This window comes from Stegodyphus dumicola, chromosome 7 (assembly GCF_044657685.1).
Source record: "Stegodyphus dumicola isolate Sdum_Otavi_A_Nest chromosome 7, ASM4465768v1".
Lineage (NCBI taxonomy): Eukaryota > Metazoa > Arthropoda > Arachnida > Araneae > Eresidae > Stegodyphus > Stegodyphus dumicola.
The window spans coordinates 89,183,704-89,203,898 of record NC_140774.1 but is presented as its reverse complement, the minus strand read 5'-3'; the positions used below and the strand labels follow the sequence as shown (position 1 = coordinate 89,203,898).

At 34.3% G+C, this 20,195-nt stretch overlaps 1 protein-coding gene across 2 annotated transcripts in view; it reads right to left on the bottom strand.

Moving 5' to 3' along the window:
- The window catches only part of LOC118193217 (potassium voltage-gated channel protein Shab-like), a 370,422-nt gene that overhangs the window by 185,465 nt on the left and 164,762 nt on the right, over positions 1-20,195 (bottom strand). For both annotated transcript variants that reach the window (XM_085820568.1, XM_035364277.2), the window contains exons 2-3: positions 15,036-15,625; positions 3,460-3,796 (exon numbers count right to left, since the gene is read on the bottom strand). In XM_085820568.1, coding sequence (XP_085676694.1) covers positions 3,460-3,796; positions 15,036-15,421 — 723 coding nt within the window. In that variant the 5' untranslated portion in view covers positions 15,422-15,625. The remainder of the gene's footprint in view (positions 1-3,459; positions 3,797-15,035; positions 15,626-20,195) is intronic.

Sequence of the window (20,195 nt, the reverse complement as noted above, 5' to 3'; positions counted from 1 at the left end):
TAAGAATAAAAATTGTATTGAATTAAAAACTCTTGGGCAGCTTTTGTAAAGTATTATACCAATGTTTTCTTAAACATAGCTTTCGTAACAACATAGCCATGACTGCTAATACTAAAGCAGACAACATTTATTTTCATGTGGGAATAAATTTATATTTGGAAATAATTAGTAATGAAACATGAGCCCAAAACCTATACGTATATAATATATATTAGAAAAATGTTTGAGATTAAAGAAATTTTTCACTTTCTAAATTTTAATATAAATAATTGATGCAAAATGATATGTGCATAAAAACTGCTATAAACAAACTTACATGTAGATTCTGATTAACTCATTTTCGGAATTATGATTCCGGAATGCACTAAAAATTCCGAAATCGTAACCATTTCATAAACATGTGCATATATTGCCAAAAATTGTAATGAAAAGATTTCAGTGAACAAGTAGTTTTATTTTAAAAAGGGAGCGCATCAAAGTGAACTCAGACATATTATTCGAGACTTGTGTACGTCTGACTGAAACCGATTTCCAGATAGCATATGCTATAAATAATCAAAAGGGATAAAATGCAAATAGTATAACTGAGAACTAATTAATTTCCCCTTTTATATTACTTTTAAGGAAACATATGCAGCATAATTGCGGTAAACATATACATTCATCTATATAAAAGTTTGTTAAAGCTTTGCAGAAGAATGGAATAAAAATAAACGAATATATCGTTTCTATTTACTTGATCCAAAGCTGTTGTTATACCAGAAACAAACTTCTTTTCATAACTTTTTTTCTTATTGTGTATGCATGTTTCTCTATTTCTATGAATTTTCAGTTTCTGTTAATGCATTTAAATGTTATAAATTCTTTTTTTTTTTTTTTCTTTTTCATTAACAGTCTTTCATTTAAATTTTTAATTTTTCCTGTCAATTCTAATGCCAGCGCAATGTTAAGTTTTTTTAAAAAAACATTTCTTTTAATAAGACTTATTTATTTTCACATTAAAGTGATAAAAACAAGCAAAATAAGGAGGACATAATAGCAAGGATGACGACGGTGTCTGTAGCAGTGAAAATGAGATTACATAATACAATGCCTTGTAATAAATACTTATACTTGTAATAATACTAAATGTACTTTAATAATACAATGCCTTCATGCACTGAAAAATAAAATAACGCATCAAAAATAATATTAATTAATTATCGCAAATATATCTATTAAAAAGCTTCTTTTTGAAAATTATATAACAAACATTTTTTAAAACTACCTTTTTTTTAGTATTTCAGACTTTTATTCTAAGCCAGTGTATCACAAACTCTGGTCCTCCTAGATTTAAAACACGTCGTGTTACTTTTTGATGAAATAACGAAGATTTTACATCATTTCTTGCTGATGACACGTGGCTGAGTACATTGGTATACCTTCCGGACACATTCTCAAAACTAAATGAACTAAATCTCTGTCTACAAAGTAATTCTTTGATTGTTCTCAATGCGTATGAGAACTTACAAAGGGATTTGAGAGGGAACTTGGTTTGTGGGTTAGTTGTATAAACAAGAGAAATTTTTCACCATTTATAACCTTAGAATCTTTTTTTAGTACAAAATTGCATTGTTATTGAAAACGAATTATGCAGTGACATATGTTCGCATCTCCAAGTTCTGAGATCATAGTTTGAAACTTATTTTTCGAGCGATAAATATGACGAATTTTCACGGGTTCGTGATCCATTCCGTTGTGATACTGAAAATAACAAATTATCATTCTATGAAAGAAAACAGTTAATTGAGCTCTCGAATGACATTGGACTTAAAATAAAATTTCAAGCACAAGATATGATTAATTTCTGGACCTAATTACCAGTAAAAACGGAATGTAGTGAAGTGTACAATGGCACTTAAAAATTATGATTCAGTTTGCTTTTACGTATCTGTGTCAGAAAGGGTTTTCATCATCATTTTAAATAAAACTTAAGTACTGACATGACCTTGATGCATATGCCGATTTAAGATTATCAGCATACACCCAAATATAAAATAGCTGCACAAGAATCAGCAGTCTCATCCATCACATTCATATGTCAACATTTATTTAATTTTTAGTTACTATGATTAAGAATATTCAAACTCTAATAACCTTGAATTATTAAAAATTGCTTTTTTTCTATTAAATTAACTGAATAATACGAAAATAAAATTAAATGAATTTTAATTCATTTCATTTTAAAAATATAAGTATAGTGGTAATTACAGTTGCTAAAAACTGCTTTTGAAGTAGACAAGCGTCAGGTGGTCCGGAGAACATTCTAATTTCTAAAAGTCATTTCCACTTGAACAAAGACTGAGAAACGCTGTCCTATAACAATATTCAAATTTTTATCTGTTACCCTGGAGGTCATAAAAGACGTGTGCTTCATTATAGAAATACATGCGGAAACAACATGTGCATTGATTTTATGAATCTCTTCAAATATGAAATTCTTTAAATTCCTCCAATATATAAAATAAATACTTATATTTGAAATTCAGAACTCGGACTTAGTGGTGCATGTACACCAAGTGCAGGACTGTGTGATCAGAATTTGGGAGCTCTACGTGCCACTGTCTTTAGATAGCGCGGTGAATTCAAATGCTTACAGGTTATTCATTTTTTATTAACAGAGGATAAAGATAGTGCCATTCTCAACAGTAAAAATTATTTAAATTAAAATTAGTCCTAACTTTATAATATGAGGTGTGTTAGCGGTAATAGCTAGATTCGAACTTCATAATGTTTATATAGCTTCAATACCGTCAAAATACAATCCATACGTATTTTGTAACAAGATCATGGAATTAAAAAAAGAATCAGAAGATGAAAATTGATTAATTAATGCAGTGAATTTGAAAACAGTACAAACCATGCTTATTTATACTTATTTGGAATTAATTATGTCATTTCAATAAAAGCTCTATTAACCATAGTTTACTGGGATGCATCTAAGTAACAGCTCTCTTAGGTAAGCGAACTTGATTTATAACATCCTTTTAGCATTATTAATAAAATCCTAAAATATTAAATTAACATTCTGTTAAGAATAATCAATAAATTATTCAGACTATTAAAAATTTAAACAATGAAACAATCAAAGTACGCCAGTGTAAGGAATGTAAAAAGAAAATGTAGCCATCGGACAACTGCCATAAAACAAGTTTTCGACAGTAATCGCTTGAAAGATGAAGCTGAACATCTTTTAACATTTTCCTAATATTTCAGTTACCAAATGGTGAGATTTGGAAATTAGTATGAAAGCCATATACAAAATACAATTCATATAACTGCAATATTTACAAGCCAAGAGAAATTTCAAGCACAGAAGCAGAAAGGAAACAAGACCAAATGAGTATTCTGAAGAAATGACATGCATAAAAATTAAAATTACGTTTTACTGTAAAACGTAATATTGAAATTCAACCATACCCGAGCAGCTAGTGAAGAATTCGGCTTTTCTAGCAAATCCCATAGGAATCTTTGGTATTGTGAACACCTTCGATGTCCAAAATCGTCTTCTTCCCTCTGTTTTAGGGATTCCGCCTCTTTCCGCATTTCTTCATGCACATGTTCCTTCTTTTGGTGGTACTTGTGCTGGCAACAAGATTCAAGGTACAGTTCATCGATACCCCAGTATTCTAGATCATCGCTGAAAGCCAGGACACACATTTCTTCAACAAGATGGAGTTTGCCGGTACGGTAAAAATTGAGGACAGCGCTGAAAGATCTTGGGTGCCGATCAAAGAAGTATTCATTATCAACCAAACTATAAAAAAATACATTTGTTGACTATAACAAAACAATGTTATCACAATCAACAATCAATAACACAAATCAATCAAACAAACAATCAACAATCAAAAACAATCAATCAATTAAACAATAAAACAATCAATTAAAACAATCAAGTATATAGTAATAAGCCAGAGACTGTGGAAAAGATGTAGAATAGAGATGCGATTACGCACTTTTAAAGATTTACACTTTGCAAAATATACGAAAATATTGCAAATTATTTTTTTTTCTTTGAAAAGCTTAAACATTTATAATATCTGAAGAGAATATTTGAATTAAATGCTATATAAAATTTATTATTTGAAAATTCTTAAAGTCGAAGTAAAGCTAAAGTTTTTCTATACATTTTCATTTTTTTTTTTAAATTCATCCATAGAAAATGTTTTACTGCTTAAGCTTTAATTGGTGTTTTCTCTTCTTTAATTGTCTAGTATTTCAGAAAACTTTAAAATTATATCTCAGGTAGAATATTTTGTCCAAAGATGAATTGAAAATTATAAAATTACACTAATATTATGTATTGATTTCTGATCGTTGCTAAGCTCAATATTTTTATAGGATGTACAAAATTTTAAAATTAAAATTACTCTTCATTCTTAGATTCGTGCTTACAACTATGCTTTAAAACCGTTTATAGATTAAATACAAATTTACAGATTAAACACCATTTATAGATAGGTTTGCAGATTAAATATAAGAAAAACACAGGCTGATCCTACCTTCCCCCCCCCAAAGTCCTGCTATGCTGCCTCAACGTGGCGGGGGGTGTCACTGGGCGGAACGGGCGAAGTACGTCGAGAGTATAGCTCCTGGTAGGGCCACCCTAGGCGTGAAGGCCGTTCCAACATGCCCAGCTAAAGCATAGCAGGTGAAAAACCCTCAGGGGATTGCCGTCTTGGTGATCGGGTTCACACTCCCGGGGCCCCCAGTGACCTTTCCTCTTCTTTCTTTCCTCTCCTCTTGTCTAGCTTTCTCTCTCCTATTTTTCTCCCTTGTGGTTTCCTCTACTGGAGATTGGGGCTCACTGTGAGATGCAGCTACTACTCTTAGTTTCTGTTTCACCATGGTGAGAATACCGCCTATGCGTTTACCTTGCATGGTGACCCGTAGGGTGGGAAAGGAGGATCCTGGCAGTTGAGGGGTGAGGTACTGTCCCCAACACACTACTTTGGCCTCTGCTTCTACTTAAAACGAGAGGCACTTAGCTGTCCCCGCTAGTGTCAATCGGCTGGTCACTAGTCCTATTGGTCAATGGCTAGGGGATAAGCTCTCGGAAGTCTCCGCTTTTGGGAAAGCCGACTGTGGGGCTTCAGTTTGCGTATAGGCCCGGCTAGCCCTAACACAGGGATCTATGTTCCCTTGTTGGGCTCCATGGTGGGTGGGGCGGTCGGGCCCGAAACTTTCTCTCTTTTCAATATGAAAACTTTAACTTCTTCTCCTAACCATATGGATACGAAAAATTCTGGAGCTGCTAAAAGAATTTGCACTTCGACCTTAATTAGCACAAACAAATGTCCAAAGTTCTTAGTTATTACTGGTCAGCTAGAAAATCTATCACCATTCTTCATCCATAAGCATATTGTGGCCTCAGCAGGCGAGCCAAAACACATAAAAAAGCTCCGTTCAGGATCTCTGCTCATCGAGACTAGATCTGATGCATAATCTTCCTCTCTCCTAAAAATGACCAAAATGGGGGAACATTCTATTACTGTATCCCCACATAAGTCTTTGAACACGTCAAGAGGTGTCATTTCGGAAATAGACTTGATATCAGTCTCTGAGGATGAACTTTCAAAAGAACTCGCTGAGCAAAATGTATGTGGGGTCCGCCGAATAAAAGTCCGTAGAGACGGGCAACTCGTCAACACAAAACATCTTATTCTGACTTTTTCATCTCCAGAGCTACCGAAAGCCATTAAGGCAGGTAACCTGAATTGTCCCATCAGACCTTACGTGCCGAACCCACTGCGCTGCTTCAAGTGTTAACGGTTTGGCCATGCGAAGGCCGCATGCCGGGGAAACCTGGCATGTGCTCGCTGTTCTGCAGGTGGTCACGAAAGTCAGGATTGTGTAGCTGATCCAAAATGTGCAAACTGTCATGCCAATCATCCAGCATACTCACGAAACTGCCCTAAGTGGAAAGAAGAGAAAGAAATACAGCATATTAAGACTACAAGAAAAATCTCCTATCCTGAAGCTAAGAAACATTTTAGCACGGGTCAATCAAAAGCAAATGTCTCCTATGCACAAGCCACTAAATCACATCGGTCAATAAGTACACAAATATCGCATAGTACACAGAAGAAGATACCTGAACCAAAAACAAATGACAAAGAAAAAGATTTTCTTCTACCTCCTCCCAAACAGACAATAGAAAGTCGAGAAATAAAAACACAAGAAACAGAGAGTTCAAAAAAGAAACTCAAAAGCTCAGAAAAGAGAAGCTCAAGCCGAAGCTCTATTGAAGGGACCTTTTCAGACTTTATCGAATCTGAGATGGAAACAGATGGAAGCAGAGATCTCTCGAAAAATGTTCTACCTTACAAAACAAAGAAACAGCATCGAAGCAATAAACAATTCTAATGGCTACTCTCATTTCGTGGAACTGCCGGGGCTTCTATCAGGGTATTGATGGCATTAAGCAACTTATTAATAAATATCGACCTATTTGTATAGCGATACAAGAGACATTCCTCAAACCTGGTAACTTTGCAAAGCTACGTAGAGACTCGATGATAAGAAATGATAAGACATTCAGTGAATGCGCAAGTGGTGGTGTCTGTCTACTTACCTCAATTAATTGTCCTTCGAGTGCTCTCCCTTTGGATACTCCTCTCCAAGCAGTTGCAGTTCAGTTGAGCATTCAAACACTGACTACTGTTTGCAGTATTTACAGCCCGCCTAATGAGAACATTAATTTAAGAGATTTAGAGGATCTAATTGCCCAACTACCAGCTCCGTTTATTCTAGTCGGTGATTTCAACAGACATAATCCCTTGTGGGGTAGTAATGACACAAACCCACGAGGGAAGCAAATTGAACAGCTACTCCCCGACCACTGTCTCTGTGTCCTTAACAACGCAGAAAGCACTTATTTTCATCAGCCAACAAGGATCTTCCATTCCATTGACCTTGCTATTGTTTCTCCACAGCTTTTGCCATTTTGTTTCCTTAATGTCGAGAATTATCTATATAATAGCGATCACTTTTCTATTATCATAAGCATTACAGGAAATAGGAGTGTGTTTATACCTAGAACACCACGCTTTTTGTTGGACAAAGCCGACTGGGACTCTTTCTTACATTATGCTCTTTTTACTGAAGAAATAGTAAAGAATGTGCACATTGATCAGGCTGTGAAGATCATTACAGGTAAAATTATTCAAGCAGCTGATATATGTATACCAAAAACGTCGGTAAAACAGCCAAAATACCCAAAGCCCTGGTGGAATCCTGAATGCCAGGATGCCATCAGAAAACAAAGGAAAGCTTGGAGCATTTTTCGGCGATATCCTTCAGAATCAAATCTCATAATATTCAAAAGGGCTAAAGCAAAAGCTCGGCAGGTGCGAAGGAAAAGTCAGAAGAATTCTTGGATCTCGTATGTGTTTTCGATTAGCTCTTCAACTTCGAGTAAGAAGGTCTGGGAGAGAGTCCGGAAAGCGTCCGGTATCTACAAAGAGCACACACTATCTATTTTAAAGACAAGTGGTGAAACAGTTACTAGTAGGGAAGAAATTGCCAACGCTATTGGACAGAGTTTCTCAGCCGTCTCACACAGTAGTAACTACCCTCTTGAATTTCTTTCCGCAAAAAAATGCATTGAAAAAAACTAATTAATTTCAACTCTTCCAATACTGAACCATATAATCAGGATTTTACTGTGCTTGAACTGAAAAGAGCTCTGTTGCAGACAAAAAATTCATGTCCTGGTCCAGATGATATTGCCTATCCTATGCTGAAACATCTTCCTTCCAAGTCATTGGCAGCCATCCTCTTTCTCTTCAATAGAGTATGGAAGGAACAAGTCTTTCCAAATGCCTGGAAAAGAGCTTTTGTCATCCCCATTGTTAAACCGGGAAAAGATCCTACTAATCCATCAAATTACCGTCCCATCGCTCTAACTAGCTGCCTCGCCTCTGCAAACTCTTTGAAAAAATAGTCAACACTCGTCTGGTCTATTATTTAGAGACAAATAATTGTATCTCCCCTTATCAGAACGGTTTTAGAAAAAGAAGAGCAACTGTCGATAATATCCTACTCTTAGAAACAGGTATCCGTAGAGCGTTCGTTAGAAGAAATCATTATGTTTCCATTTTCTTCGATATAGAGAAAGCCTATGATACCACCTGGAGATACGGTATCCTTCGTGACCTATATAACAATGGTTTACGAGGAAACATGCCGATATATTCATCAAACATTTCCTACTGGATCGGAAGTTTCATGTGAAGTAGGCGATACACTTTCTGACATGTTCCATCAAGAAGAGGGCGTTCGCAAGGAAGTGTATTAAGTGTTACATTATTTAGTATAAAAATTAACTCTATTTTAAAACAACTGCCTCCAGCAGTCCAGGGTATGCTCTACGTCGATGACCTGCAAGTCAGTTGCCAGGGAGAAGACCTGAAAGACATTGAGTGTAAACTGCAGACATCTCTCAATAGAATTGTTAAATGGTCACAGGAAAATGGTTTTAGATACTCTACTCAAAAAACTGTGTGTGTACATTTCTGTCGAAAGAAAATTCCTCACCCTGACCTCGAACTTTATCTGCCAGATGTGCTGATTCCTGTAGAAAAGGAAATAAAATTCCTAGGAATGATATTTGACCATAAGCTTACGTTCCTTCCCCATATTACTGTCTAAATGAGAAATGTTTAAAAACTATGAATATTCTGAAAGTACTGTCAAATACTTCTTGGGGTGCTGATCGAGGCTCAATACTTCTTATATAGAGAGCTCTCATTCGTTCAAAACTAGATTATGGATCAATCATTTATGGGTCGGCAAGGCCTTCAGTATTAGCCAAACTTGATCCGATACATCACCAAGCACTTCGGATATGCACTGGTGCCTTTAGAACTTCTCCAGTGGAAAGCTTATATGTGGAAAGTAACGAGACCTCCCTGCGGTTAAGATGTGAAAATCTTTGTTTTAAGCATTATCTCAAAGTCTTATCACAAACCGAAAATTCTACGCGGTCAAAATTGCTTAATGACCAATACTCCCGTTTATATCAGGCACGACCATCATGTGTCCCATTTTTCGGCTTTGCGGATGAGTGCTTTGGTGGAGGAGTATAATTTGTCTAATATAGATATATAGGTGGAGGATTTTTTTGGAATTCCTCCCTGGGAGGATTGGAGAATCCATTCTCTGGATACTTTTCGACACTGGAGTAAATCACAAACTAATGAAATCATCTACAAGCAGATATTTTTTAACATAGAAACAAATATAGGAAATATATCCCTCTATATTCAGACGGATCAAAATCCCAGGATCATGTTGGCGCCGCTTTCGTCACAGAGAAAACAATAGTAGGGGTTCGATTACATACAGTTTGCTCTGTGCTTACTTCTGAGCTTACTGCAATCCATCTGGCTTTGACTTACCTTTCAAAACAAAAATACATAAAATTTATTATCTACACAGATTCCATGAGTGCCTTAATGTCACTGGAAAATCATGCTCAATGTACTCATCCAGTTGCAACCAGAATCCTGAAGTTGAATCATTCTTTAAAAATTCGGGGATACCAGATTCTTTATTCGTAGATCCCTGGACACGTTGCCATTAAGGGGAATGAATTGGCGGATATTGCAGCTAAAACTGCAACCACAATGTACAATCTTCAGATTCCACTAGCAGACATCAAAGGGTTTGTCAAAAGCAAAATTCTCAGCAAATGGCAGAGGCAATGGGATGACAAAGTATATAACAAGCTGAGAAATGTAAAACCCACCATTGGATACTGGCCATGTATGGCTAATAGAAAGGAAGATGTCCTCTTGACTCGACTGAGAATTAGCCATTGTCGCCTGACCCATGAGTATCTTCTGAAGGGAGAAGAGAATCCCAGCTGCCCAAACTGCAATGCAGATATGACAGTCCATCATATCTTGGTGGAATGCCAGAGTTTTAATTATTTTCGCCAAAAACATTTTAATTGTTCAGAACTGGACTTAGGAAATTTAATTGGAAAAACACATCATCGTAATTTGTTTCTGTTTTTAAAAGATATTGGCTTTTATAATAGACTTTAACCTGTTTTTTAAAAGATATCAGCTTTTATCATAGATTGTAATCTGTCTCTTTTTACCTAAGCTGGAAGTTTCTACAAATGACTAATTGCATTGTTACCATTTGTCTGGCGCAGATAACCTTGAAAGGTTTTGTGCCAAATTACAATAATCCAATCCAATCCTACCTTTCCTTCTATTTTTTATCCATCGGTAAATGCTTTTGAAATTTACTGATATTTATAGACTTTTTTAAGTAAATTTTGATATAAGGTGAATCTGCAGAGTGTCAACAATATAGAACTGGAATCCAAATAACCTACATAATACTTTTAATCAATTATTTCCTTTCAATTGACAATTCTTGAATTTTAATGAATATTTTCATAAAAATGGACTAATTAATTTTACATAACAATTTTATTAAAATTCTTTACTTTTATCAATTTTCACAATTTTTTTACCTAGGACGTAATTCAAAAACTACTTAATAAATACACCCATGCATCTATCTATCTTTATATATAGAGAGAGAGACAGAGAGTCATTGAAGCCGACTGAATATATTTCTTAACGAGCATGAATGATCAAACAAATTTCATGTTTTGAGGAGCACTTTCTTAATAGAAACTACGAAGCGTAATTGCTGCAGTCTGTGCGCCTGCTCTTGATGACATTTGTGCCATTTTATATTTCAAAACAATTCATTTAGATGGAGAAATAAGTAGAAAATAGCAAGCGAATTGCTAGGAAAGACGCGAAAGGCAGAATGCAATATATCCAAGGTGAAAGTTCGGTTCGGAATGATATAGTTTTAGTTCAGTTATTGGTTAAGTTTCGGTTTTCAAATTTGAAACTATGTTTGGTTGAAACGTATGTGCCTGAGTGAAGCGTTATGTAAGAATCATAAGACAGCCATTAATTTTTGAATGGCGTAATTTAGAGCGATTTATTTATTATAAGCAGTTTTTTTTTTCAGAACAAAAATGAGAAATAACAGGAGATCACAAGCGCTTATGACTTTCCCTCCGCTTGTAGTTTAACTTACCGCTAAAATACATTGCAGATGCTTTGCGGTAAAGCATTCCATGTTGCGCTCGGCTGCGTACACAGTGGTGTTGTTAATTAGCTTTTGATATAAATATAATTTTAATTAAAATATTCTAATTTTTAATGTAATAGAAAAATTAAAAGAATTTTGCGAATTTCGAGGTGTTAAATACAGAAAGACGCACAGTCACACAATCCGGTAAAATTTATAAATCTACTATCTAATTTTGAAAGACAACAAATTTTTCTTTCTTTCACAGTGGGGAATTTCTCGCCCCCCAAAATTGGAAATGCGTTTAATTGCAACATGATTAGCTTAGATTACATTCATTGAATTGTATTATTTGTTGACGGCGGCCTTCAAATATTTCCAGGAATTGTGTCATTAGTTTGGAGGAGTTGAAATTTCGGCTATTTAAATAGCTTTGAAGTACAAGGAACTGAATGTAGAATCAGAAGCTAGATGGGACAAAAAATTGTTCCCCTAAGAATTGCAGACAAAATCTTTATTTTTAAATGAAGTTAGTCACCGGACCTGAATACCCTACAGCATGTCTGGGACATGTTGGGACAATGGATAGCAGGCATCCTTCACGAGCGCCGACATGCGTTAGTACAGCAATGGCTGCTATTGCCACAAGCGATCAAGGACATTATTGCCACTTTGCCTCACCGCTGTCAAGCATACATTTCAGCATACATATTATTAGAGTGATGTTTCCATTGTATATTCTTCCGACCCATTTAGTCTTTCGCAATGTGAAGGTCGTAATACATGTGTTTTTGTATATCTTTGTTTTATCGTTTGCTGTGTGATCTAGAAAAGTCACACCAGCTTCTTGAATTAACTTCATGCTTGTCTATTAAATAGTTTTTGTTTTATTCCACGTTTCACCTTTGTTCCATTTTTAGGAGTGTACGTAAATAAAGAAGATTCCGAAAAATTACTTTAATTTTTATGAGAAGTAATAATGAGAATCTTATCTGAATTTTCATAATAAATCCATTTTTTAATTAGAAATATTAATAAAATTCTCCGAGATAGCGGTCTTTCTAAATTAATATCAAACAGGGATTTTGAATTTAAGCGGCCAGAGCTATTGAGCTTTACTTGCAGAATCAGGTCTTGTCGAAAGAAGCAGGTTTTATTTTTATTTTATTTATTTATTTATTTATTTTGGTAACTTTTTCATGAGGCTTCAGTGACAAAAATAATTTTGTAAGAATTAAAAATAATACCAAGTGAAGCAAACAATCAGGTTAAAGAAGATTCTGCAAAATTATTTTAATTTTCATGAGAAGTGATACTGAGAAACTTATCTGAATTTTAATAAGAAATCGATTGTTTTTATTAGAAATTCTAGTAAAAGTCTGAAAGATAGAGGTCCTTCTAAATTAATATCAAACAGGGATTTTGAAGTTTAACGGCCATAGATATTGAATTTTAATAGCAGAATTAGCTCTTGTAGAAAAGAGCAGTTTTTTTGCAAACATTTGATGGGGCAAACCTTTTGATGAGGCTTCAGGGACGAAAATAATCTTGTTAGACTTAAAAATAATGCTAAGAGAAGCAAAAAAAGTCAGATTAAAAAATACACCGTAAAGCCACATTGGATAATGTTAATGTAATGAATAGCATTAGTATTGAAAATGTCTGAAACAGAATGTAAAAGAGTGACAAAGTGAATATATAATACATGTTCTATGAAAATCTGAGGAATTTTTTTAATGGCTTGCACTTGCCTGTAACGGCATTAGCCAGCACTAAGGCCAGAAATGGTGGCCATTTTATTGTGAGGCACCTAATAGGCAGCCACCGCTACCATCCTATGAAGGTACAGACAATTTTACACTCCCGGGATTCGTACCCAGGCCCTTTGGTATTACAGTCAGACTTATTTAACCACTATACCGTCTGGGCGGCAATCTGAGGATGCTGGCAGTAGTTTGCTACTATCAACAGCGACAGCTGAAAAACTTGTTACGCAAGGAAAATTCTTTTAAGCGAAAACAAAATTAATACTCCCTTTATTGCCTTAGTTGATTGAAATATTATGAGCTTCCATTAAAACGATAGAATATGCACCGAACAGCCATTACATTATGACCACCCTCCACCTATAACAATGGACTCGCCCAGGAACAAAACCACGGCGCGTACGCGGCTGATGTTTAGAGTATATAAAGCGTTCAAGCATTGTATTTCCAAACACTCCACTTTAGCTATGCTGCACCGCACAGCTCAAGCATTTCTACACTTCCAGCGTTCGTAGCAGCATCTCATGGCTGCCGAAACACAACATGCACACTTGCATGCTAATCGCGGCATAAAGAGGAACTTGCAACTCTTTCCAAACATAGAGGGATTAGCGACATAATGGGAAAAGCAGCTGATTTATCAGACTTCGATACAGGTCAAATCGTTATGGCTCGGCAACTGAGAACATCAATATCAAAAACGGTGCGTTTATTGGGTTGTTCACGTGCAGTTGTTGTTAGCACATATCGAAAGTAGTGTATGGATGGTGAAACGACAAGAATTCTGGAAAACCAAATTCATGCTGCCACGTTACCCAGTCGCAATGTGCGGGAATTGCAGTCTCAGTTGGTGCAAGATACCTCAAACTACCTATCAGCACCTTGTGGGGTCAATACCACTCCGGGTGCTGGCAGTTTTGAAAGCTAAAGATAGCCCTACATATTATTAACAGGTTGGTCATAATGCAATGACTCATCGGTGTATGATCATTCAAAAATGCGAAAAGTAAAACTGAAGCGAATATGTATTTATTTGAGGATAAACATTTCATTTTATAACTTTTAATATATTTTAACTGACTTATTTTATTTTACTCGGTTTTATTTTATTTGACATGTCGTTGCTTAGCCGAGACAAAAAGGATTTATTGAAGAGTATTTTGTAACCATTTGCTTTCTTCTTAATGTTTACATGTTCCAATTCGAATTTAAGTTATTAAAAAGATATTTTGCTTCTCTTCTAAGATTTTTTTCAACAGTATATTTTCGTTTTTATACTTACGTTACTCGCTTCTATTTAAATTAGGTAAATGAGAATTAAGTTTTGGAAAGAAATCAGAGCAGGTTGATTAGAAATAAAGCATTCATAAGTATCTGTAAGAAGCAGTAGAAACATAGATTAGCAGCAAGGAACATGCGGAAAGAACTATACAAAAAGATCACTGGGTTAAAAGAAAATAAAGAGAAATCGTTACCTGCTGCGTAAAAGAGGAAAGCCCGAAAGAAGTATGTTCCTTTTTAATCCAAATAGTATTTAAAGCTTTCCATAATTTTCCTGTTCTTTAATACTTTGGCAAATCTTTTATCAGCGCTCATTAAGAAAGTACTAATCCTTAACTCTTGGGAATCAGATTAACTGTCAATCCGATTCTTTACACCATAAGCTTGCTGCAGACTTATTTCTCATCATCTTAATTTTCGATGTGACATTTTTTAGAAAAATAGGTCATACTTATTTCGTCAGCTAGAAAATCAATTAATAGCTTTTATTTGCAAAAGTATAAATTGATATTCTAAGATATTGGCAATTTTTGATTGGTTTTAGGAATAAAACAAATATTTATTTATCAAGCATTGGACAGTTAATGTTAGACATGTGGCTGTAATAGAATACACAGATGAGTTTAAATAAATTTGTAAAAGGAGTTCTGTATTCTCTAAAGTATTTAACCCAATTTGTGCCGCTAAGTAAGAGTCTTAGCGTGTCATTCTGTGGTGCACTGAGGAAAATGGTTTAATATCGAATAATAAATGTCAAAATGATGCATTCATTCAACCAATTCTAAATATCTCCAACTTTTCTTTAAAAAAATAAAAAAAAGGGGGGCGCAGCAGATAAAGAGTAACATGGAGATTTGACCAACCAACAAAACATACCTATAATCATCACATAACTCCATGATGGCTTCATGAGTGTTACAGTCTTTCAGCCGTCCTAGTCTTGTGTGAGGTAAGCTATCCAGTGTGCGCCACAGAACTTCATGTTTTACTCCTCCCACATTTATAGTAACCCTCTTGTTGAGGGCTCGACTCTTCATAATCATGAAGGGTTCGGGTGGCAGCGAAGATGTGGACCTCGACTGGCTGCGTCTCAGAGCTTGCTGAGGCATGCTGCCAGGTTGTGGAATAGTGCCTTGAATCATTGGTCCGTAAGGGAAAGGTGGAGGAGGAGGAGCAGCTTGGGACTGAGGTCCAGATGAACCAACTAGAGCCATTGGAGGTCCAGCATCTGTTCTGTTCTCCGTCTTTTCCAATCTGGTCATTTCAGGGGTAGCATATTGGCTATACCGATCCGGTTCCGCAGCAGGATCCAGTTCCTCCGCCACTTTGGAATTACGTGTTTCTTAGTATGTATTTCACAACAAAAGTAAATTTGGAGCTCGATTTAAAAGATGTCGATCCAGTGTGATACAGATTTGACATGCCATCTTATATCTCAGTGCGTAACACAAAAATGGAGAAAATATCTGAAAGAAAAACGTTCAGCTAAATAAAATTTTATAGTTCAAAATTCTCTTTAAGACACACAACTGTAAAACTTCACATTCATTATGCTTATTAAAATAGAATAATAGAAATTTTTAACTTTTAAAATTCATGCGATCTTATTACAATGGAAATATACTATTGATTTTTTTAAAAATAATAATAATATACTGAAATTTCCTTAGGCCATATTTTACATGCTTTTATATTACACATGTAGTCAATACAAAATTGAATACGGTATTTAATTAAAAGTCATTCCCGAATAAAGTATTTTTGATGATAAAACGCCTTTGAATTCGGTTCTGAAAAACAAATTTTCATTATATCATGCACGAACTATTCATAAAGCTCATGATCATCGTTGCGTTGTTTTTTTCATAAGACTTTAAAGCCTTCTACGAATTACACCTAAGTGAATTTCTATTCGTAGTATGGCTTCTACAAACATAGTTACATAGTACGGCTTCTAAAACATAGGAAAAGTATGATAACATTTTAAAAATACTTTGAGCAGGAATGCAGAAGAAAACATCCAGCTGAAATAATACATAAATATGGAAAAGCACTTTTAAATTTCAAATGATAAAAGTTTACCTTTTAAGATAAAGCGCGTGAATGCTGGGCAAGATCTTATGATTTTAAAAGAATTAAAATAATAGTTCCAGAGATCATTACAAAGCAAGTATAATATTTAAAATATCTGATGTAGACACCACGAACATCTTCTTTAAAAAATTGTAAAACGCAGGAAAAACCTAAGACACCAAATGCAGTTCAGTTAAAAACAGTATTAAAAAAATTAAAATTAAAGTTTCAACACAAAAACAAGCAATTCGGCCAACGGGCAGGAAATCCACATTTTCGGTGCGAAAAACTATAAAAGTTAATTTTCGGTCCTACTTGGTAAAAGAACACTGAATTTGGTGCACTAAGTTACTTAATTCACTATTCTACTAAGAGTTTCAAATGCAAATAAAGGGCAGCCTCGTTAAGCTTAGCACCGTTTAAAGGATTAAATTGTTGATAATTCTACAACTATTGCATGCAAATTAACTAAAGGCATAAAAACCGTAACCAGAACATTAGTACAACATAATTCAACCCTTTTTAAACCTAAAAATGCAAAATTCACCAACATATAAGAATAAAAATACTGAGCTCATCGAGCCGGGTAACAGGGTAGTAGTATATATATATTATATGTATATATTTGATGCTGCCGATTGCAGTGGAAAAGTGCACAACTAGATGCTACAGCGGAGCCATATACAAAATTTCAACTTTCTACGGCTATTTGTTTCTGAGTTATGCGAGATACATACGTATGTCACGAAAAAAAAAAAATCGTTCAAATGGATTCAAGAAAGTCAAAATGGATATTTCCGCTGAAAGTTGACAACCGAAATTTTTTTCAATTACAGTATCTCCTTTACCTACTTTACTTCTTTACAAGGAAGTAAAAATTATAGGTTTAGTTAAGATTATTTTCTAGAGAGCGCAAAGATTTGCTTCGACCAAGAGTCGAAATCGCAGCCTACAACATCCCTTCGAAGTCGTTGAACACTTCCTGTATTTTGCTTGAATTTCACGCAGAGATCTTTTTTGTACGTCAAAGACATTTATTTTTCAGTTTCCTTTTCAGTCGTCCCTTTCAATGCGATATCTATTATTAGTGGAAATGTAATAATATAAAAATGAGAAGTTATTTTAATTAGACAAACCGCAATATAATATCAAATGAATTTATCAAAAATTATCTGACAAATTTTTTATTTTCAGTTCATGTATCCATGCACCCGTGTCTGTATCCGTATACCCGCGTTTGCATCCAAGTCCTTATACCCGCCTTTGGATATTATGTAGATATATGGGCTTTTAATAAGAAAATAAAATTTTAAAAGCTAAAATGCAGTCTTTAAAGTATACAACTGCTGTTTATTAGAATGTTTTAGAACCTTTTAAAACAAGTTTAACTACTTTTAGATATCCCGCACAGATGGAAATTAATGCCCTACATGTGGAAATTAATCCACAGAAGCCAGGAGTTACTAAATAAAAAGCTATTGTCTTTCGATGCCCCCCCCTCAAAAAAATGAAATAAAATTGTCTTTAGACACCACAGTTTTTATAAATAAAGATAAAAAAGATTTAGGTAGTAGATTTAGATTTAGACTTTTTCTAGAATTCGAAGAATTTTCTGTGGTATATTTAACAAGTGATAGTTTAAAAACTAGTATAAAGCTTAATATACAATTAATGTGTTCTGTACCAGTTTTATATTTTAAAAATAATAAATGATAAAATAACATGCACGAGTATTTACTTTGGAATAATACACTAGAAGAAACTAGCGAAGCGGCGTTACTATAATTTATTTAGAAAGTCCCCTATGAAGGCACGATCCCTCCACCAACTACCGTATTTGACGGCATATAAGACGCACTGTTTTTCCTAAATTTGGTCTCAAAAAAGTTACCTGCGTCTTATACGTGTAATTGCATTCAATAATTGTTTATTTGGCTTTTACGAAACGTGATAACTAAAAGAAACCACGCTATTGAAACTTTTTTTCCTTGTGTGTGGCCGTCTAAATAAGGGTGCGTCTTATATGCCGTCAAATACGGTAATTAATTTTCACGTGCTTTGCCTTGACACGTTCGCTGACGAGCAACATTTTCATATACGGTTCCACCACTCCAACAGATTTTTTAATTAATTGTAAAATAAAAACATACATTTGCGGGAAAGGTATTGAATTTGATAATTTTGTATTGCTTTATTAATTATAGCAGCTATATTGTAGTCGGTTTTTGCAAAAACATGTTTTATGACAGCGCCAATTCCGAGTATATTCGTAGTTGGTGGTTGCTTAAAACAAAGATTGATTATTTACTTCATAATTATTAATAATATACTTATATTAATTATAATGAATCTCTTGAATTACGCCAAACTTTTCTGGGTTCTTTTAAATCCCCAAACCCAAATACCTTCAAAGAACATGAAAATACTACGAGTTTTGATCGTGTGTAGGCGTAGGTAAAACAGAAATATTCTACGAAGTAACTCGTAGCCGGCGTCTAAACAAAAACTTCGACCAACGAGATAACGCGTGGTTGGCAGCGAACGTGTTAATTGACCAATCAATAAACTAGTAAAAATACTTTACTGCCTTCAACTTAGATACAGTAAAAGTCAAGTACTTGATAAATATCAAATGAACATAAAAGGCATCTTTTTCAGAAACCAGTAATTTAGTTTCATAAATTTTGGAAAATCTAAAACGTTATTTAAAATTTTCTGCAGTGGTGCTTAATTCAGAAACAGGAGAAAGTTTTAGTAGAATAAAGAATACATATCTTTATATTCGCAGAGAAACTGTGCTTGAAAATGAGGAAATACTTTACTGTATCCTGAAATGCACTTAGTTTTTCTTCGTTATTAGCATAAAAGATGAATTTTTTACAATTTTTTTAACAGTCAGGTTAGTGTGTTTCTCTAAAATCTACTATTACATATATTTATAACTGCGATTTAGATGAAAAATCAAATAATAATAATAATAATAATAATAATAATAATGTCTTATTTCATGCATAGGCTTTCAAACAGAGATTTAATTAACTGACATAAATATTCATAAATTAAAATAAAGCAACATTTGAAAACAAATTTTGAGTTATTGCGACTACATAAAACTGTCCTGAAAAGTAAATAGTTCTAAAATGCTCCTTAGTTTATTGCAGTTTAATTTCTAAACAGCTCAAATTTTACGCCAGATTTACTTAAAAGTAGAAGAACGTTTCAAATATTTCCATCTCCTGTAGTAAATATTTTTAACGTCAATAGGAAACGCTTTATCTTAGAAAATCCTCCAGAAATGGATCTCCCGACCTAGGTAGTTAGCTTATTTTACCAAAATCTAATAAAACAAAATTCACAGCAAAATTATTGACGCGTTATCTTCAAAGGAAGAAAATTAAACGTCCTTCCATTCAGCAATAATGAAATAGGAAGCAAAGATACTAGCATTCAATTTCCACAGAAGCCAAGCAAATCTGAACACAATAGCTATAGGAAACGACTTCTAATTCCTTTTCTGAAACTATTGCAATAATTCCAAACTACATTTCTGCTTACCAGCAATTAAATATTCTGAGCGTTCGTTATTATTTCCTGGTCACAAAGCCTTACTGTATCTCGAAACCTCGAAACTTTTATTACAGGAAGTCATAAAAATTCCAAAAATTAATTTTCGAGTGAGTCAAGACATGTTCACATTCAAATAATTTCGCTGCTTGTATACATTTGAATTTCTTAACTAGAAACATAGCTCGATTTATGACAGTTTGGAATATTGTATGGATGTTGCCAAAATCTACATATGAATAGTTCCGAATCAACAAAATAATTTCCTACAAGGTCAACAATTTTCTTATGAATTGCGCGTCTAAAATATAACGCCAGTAACATCTGCAATCCAAAATTAAAAAAAAGCCTTAATTAAAGAAATATTGAAATTTTCCTATAGGCAAAAGTTTAATTTTC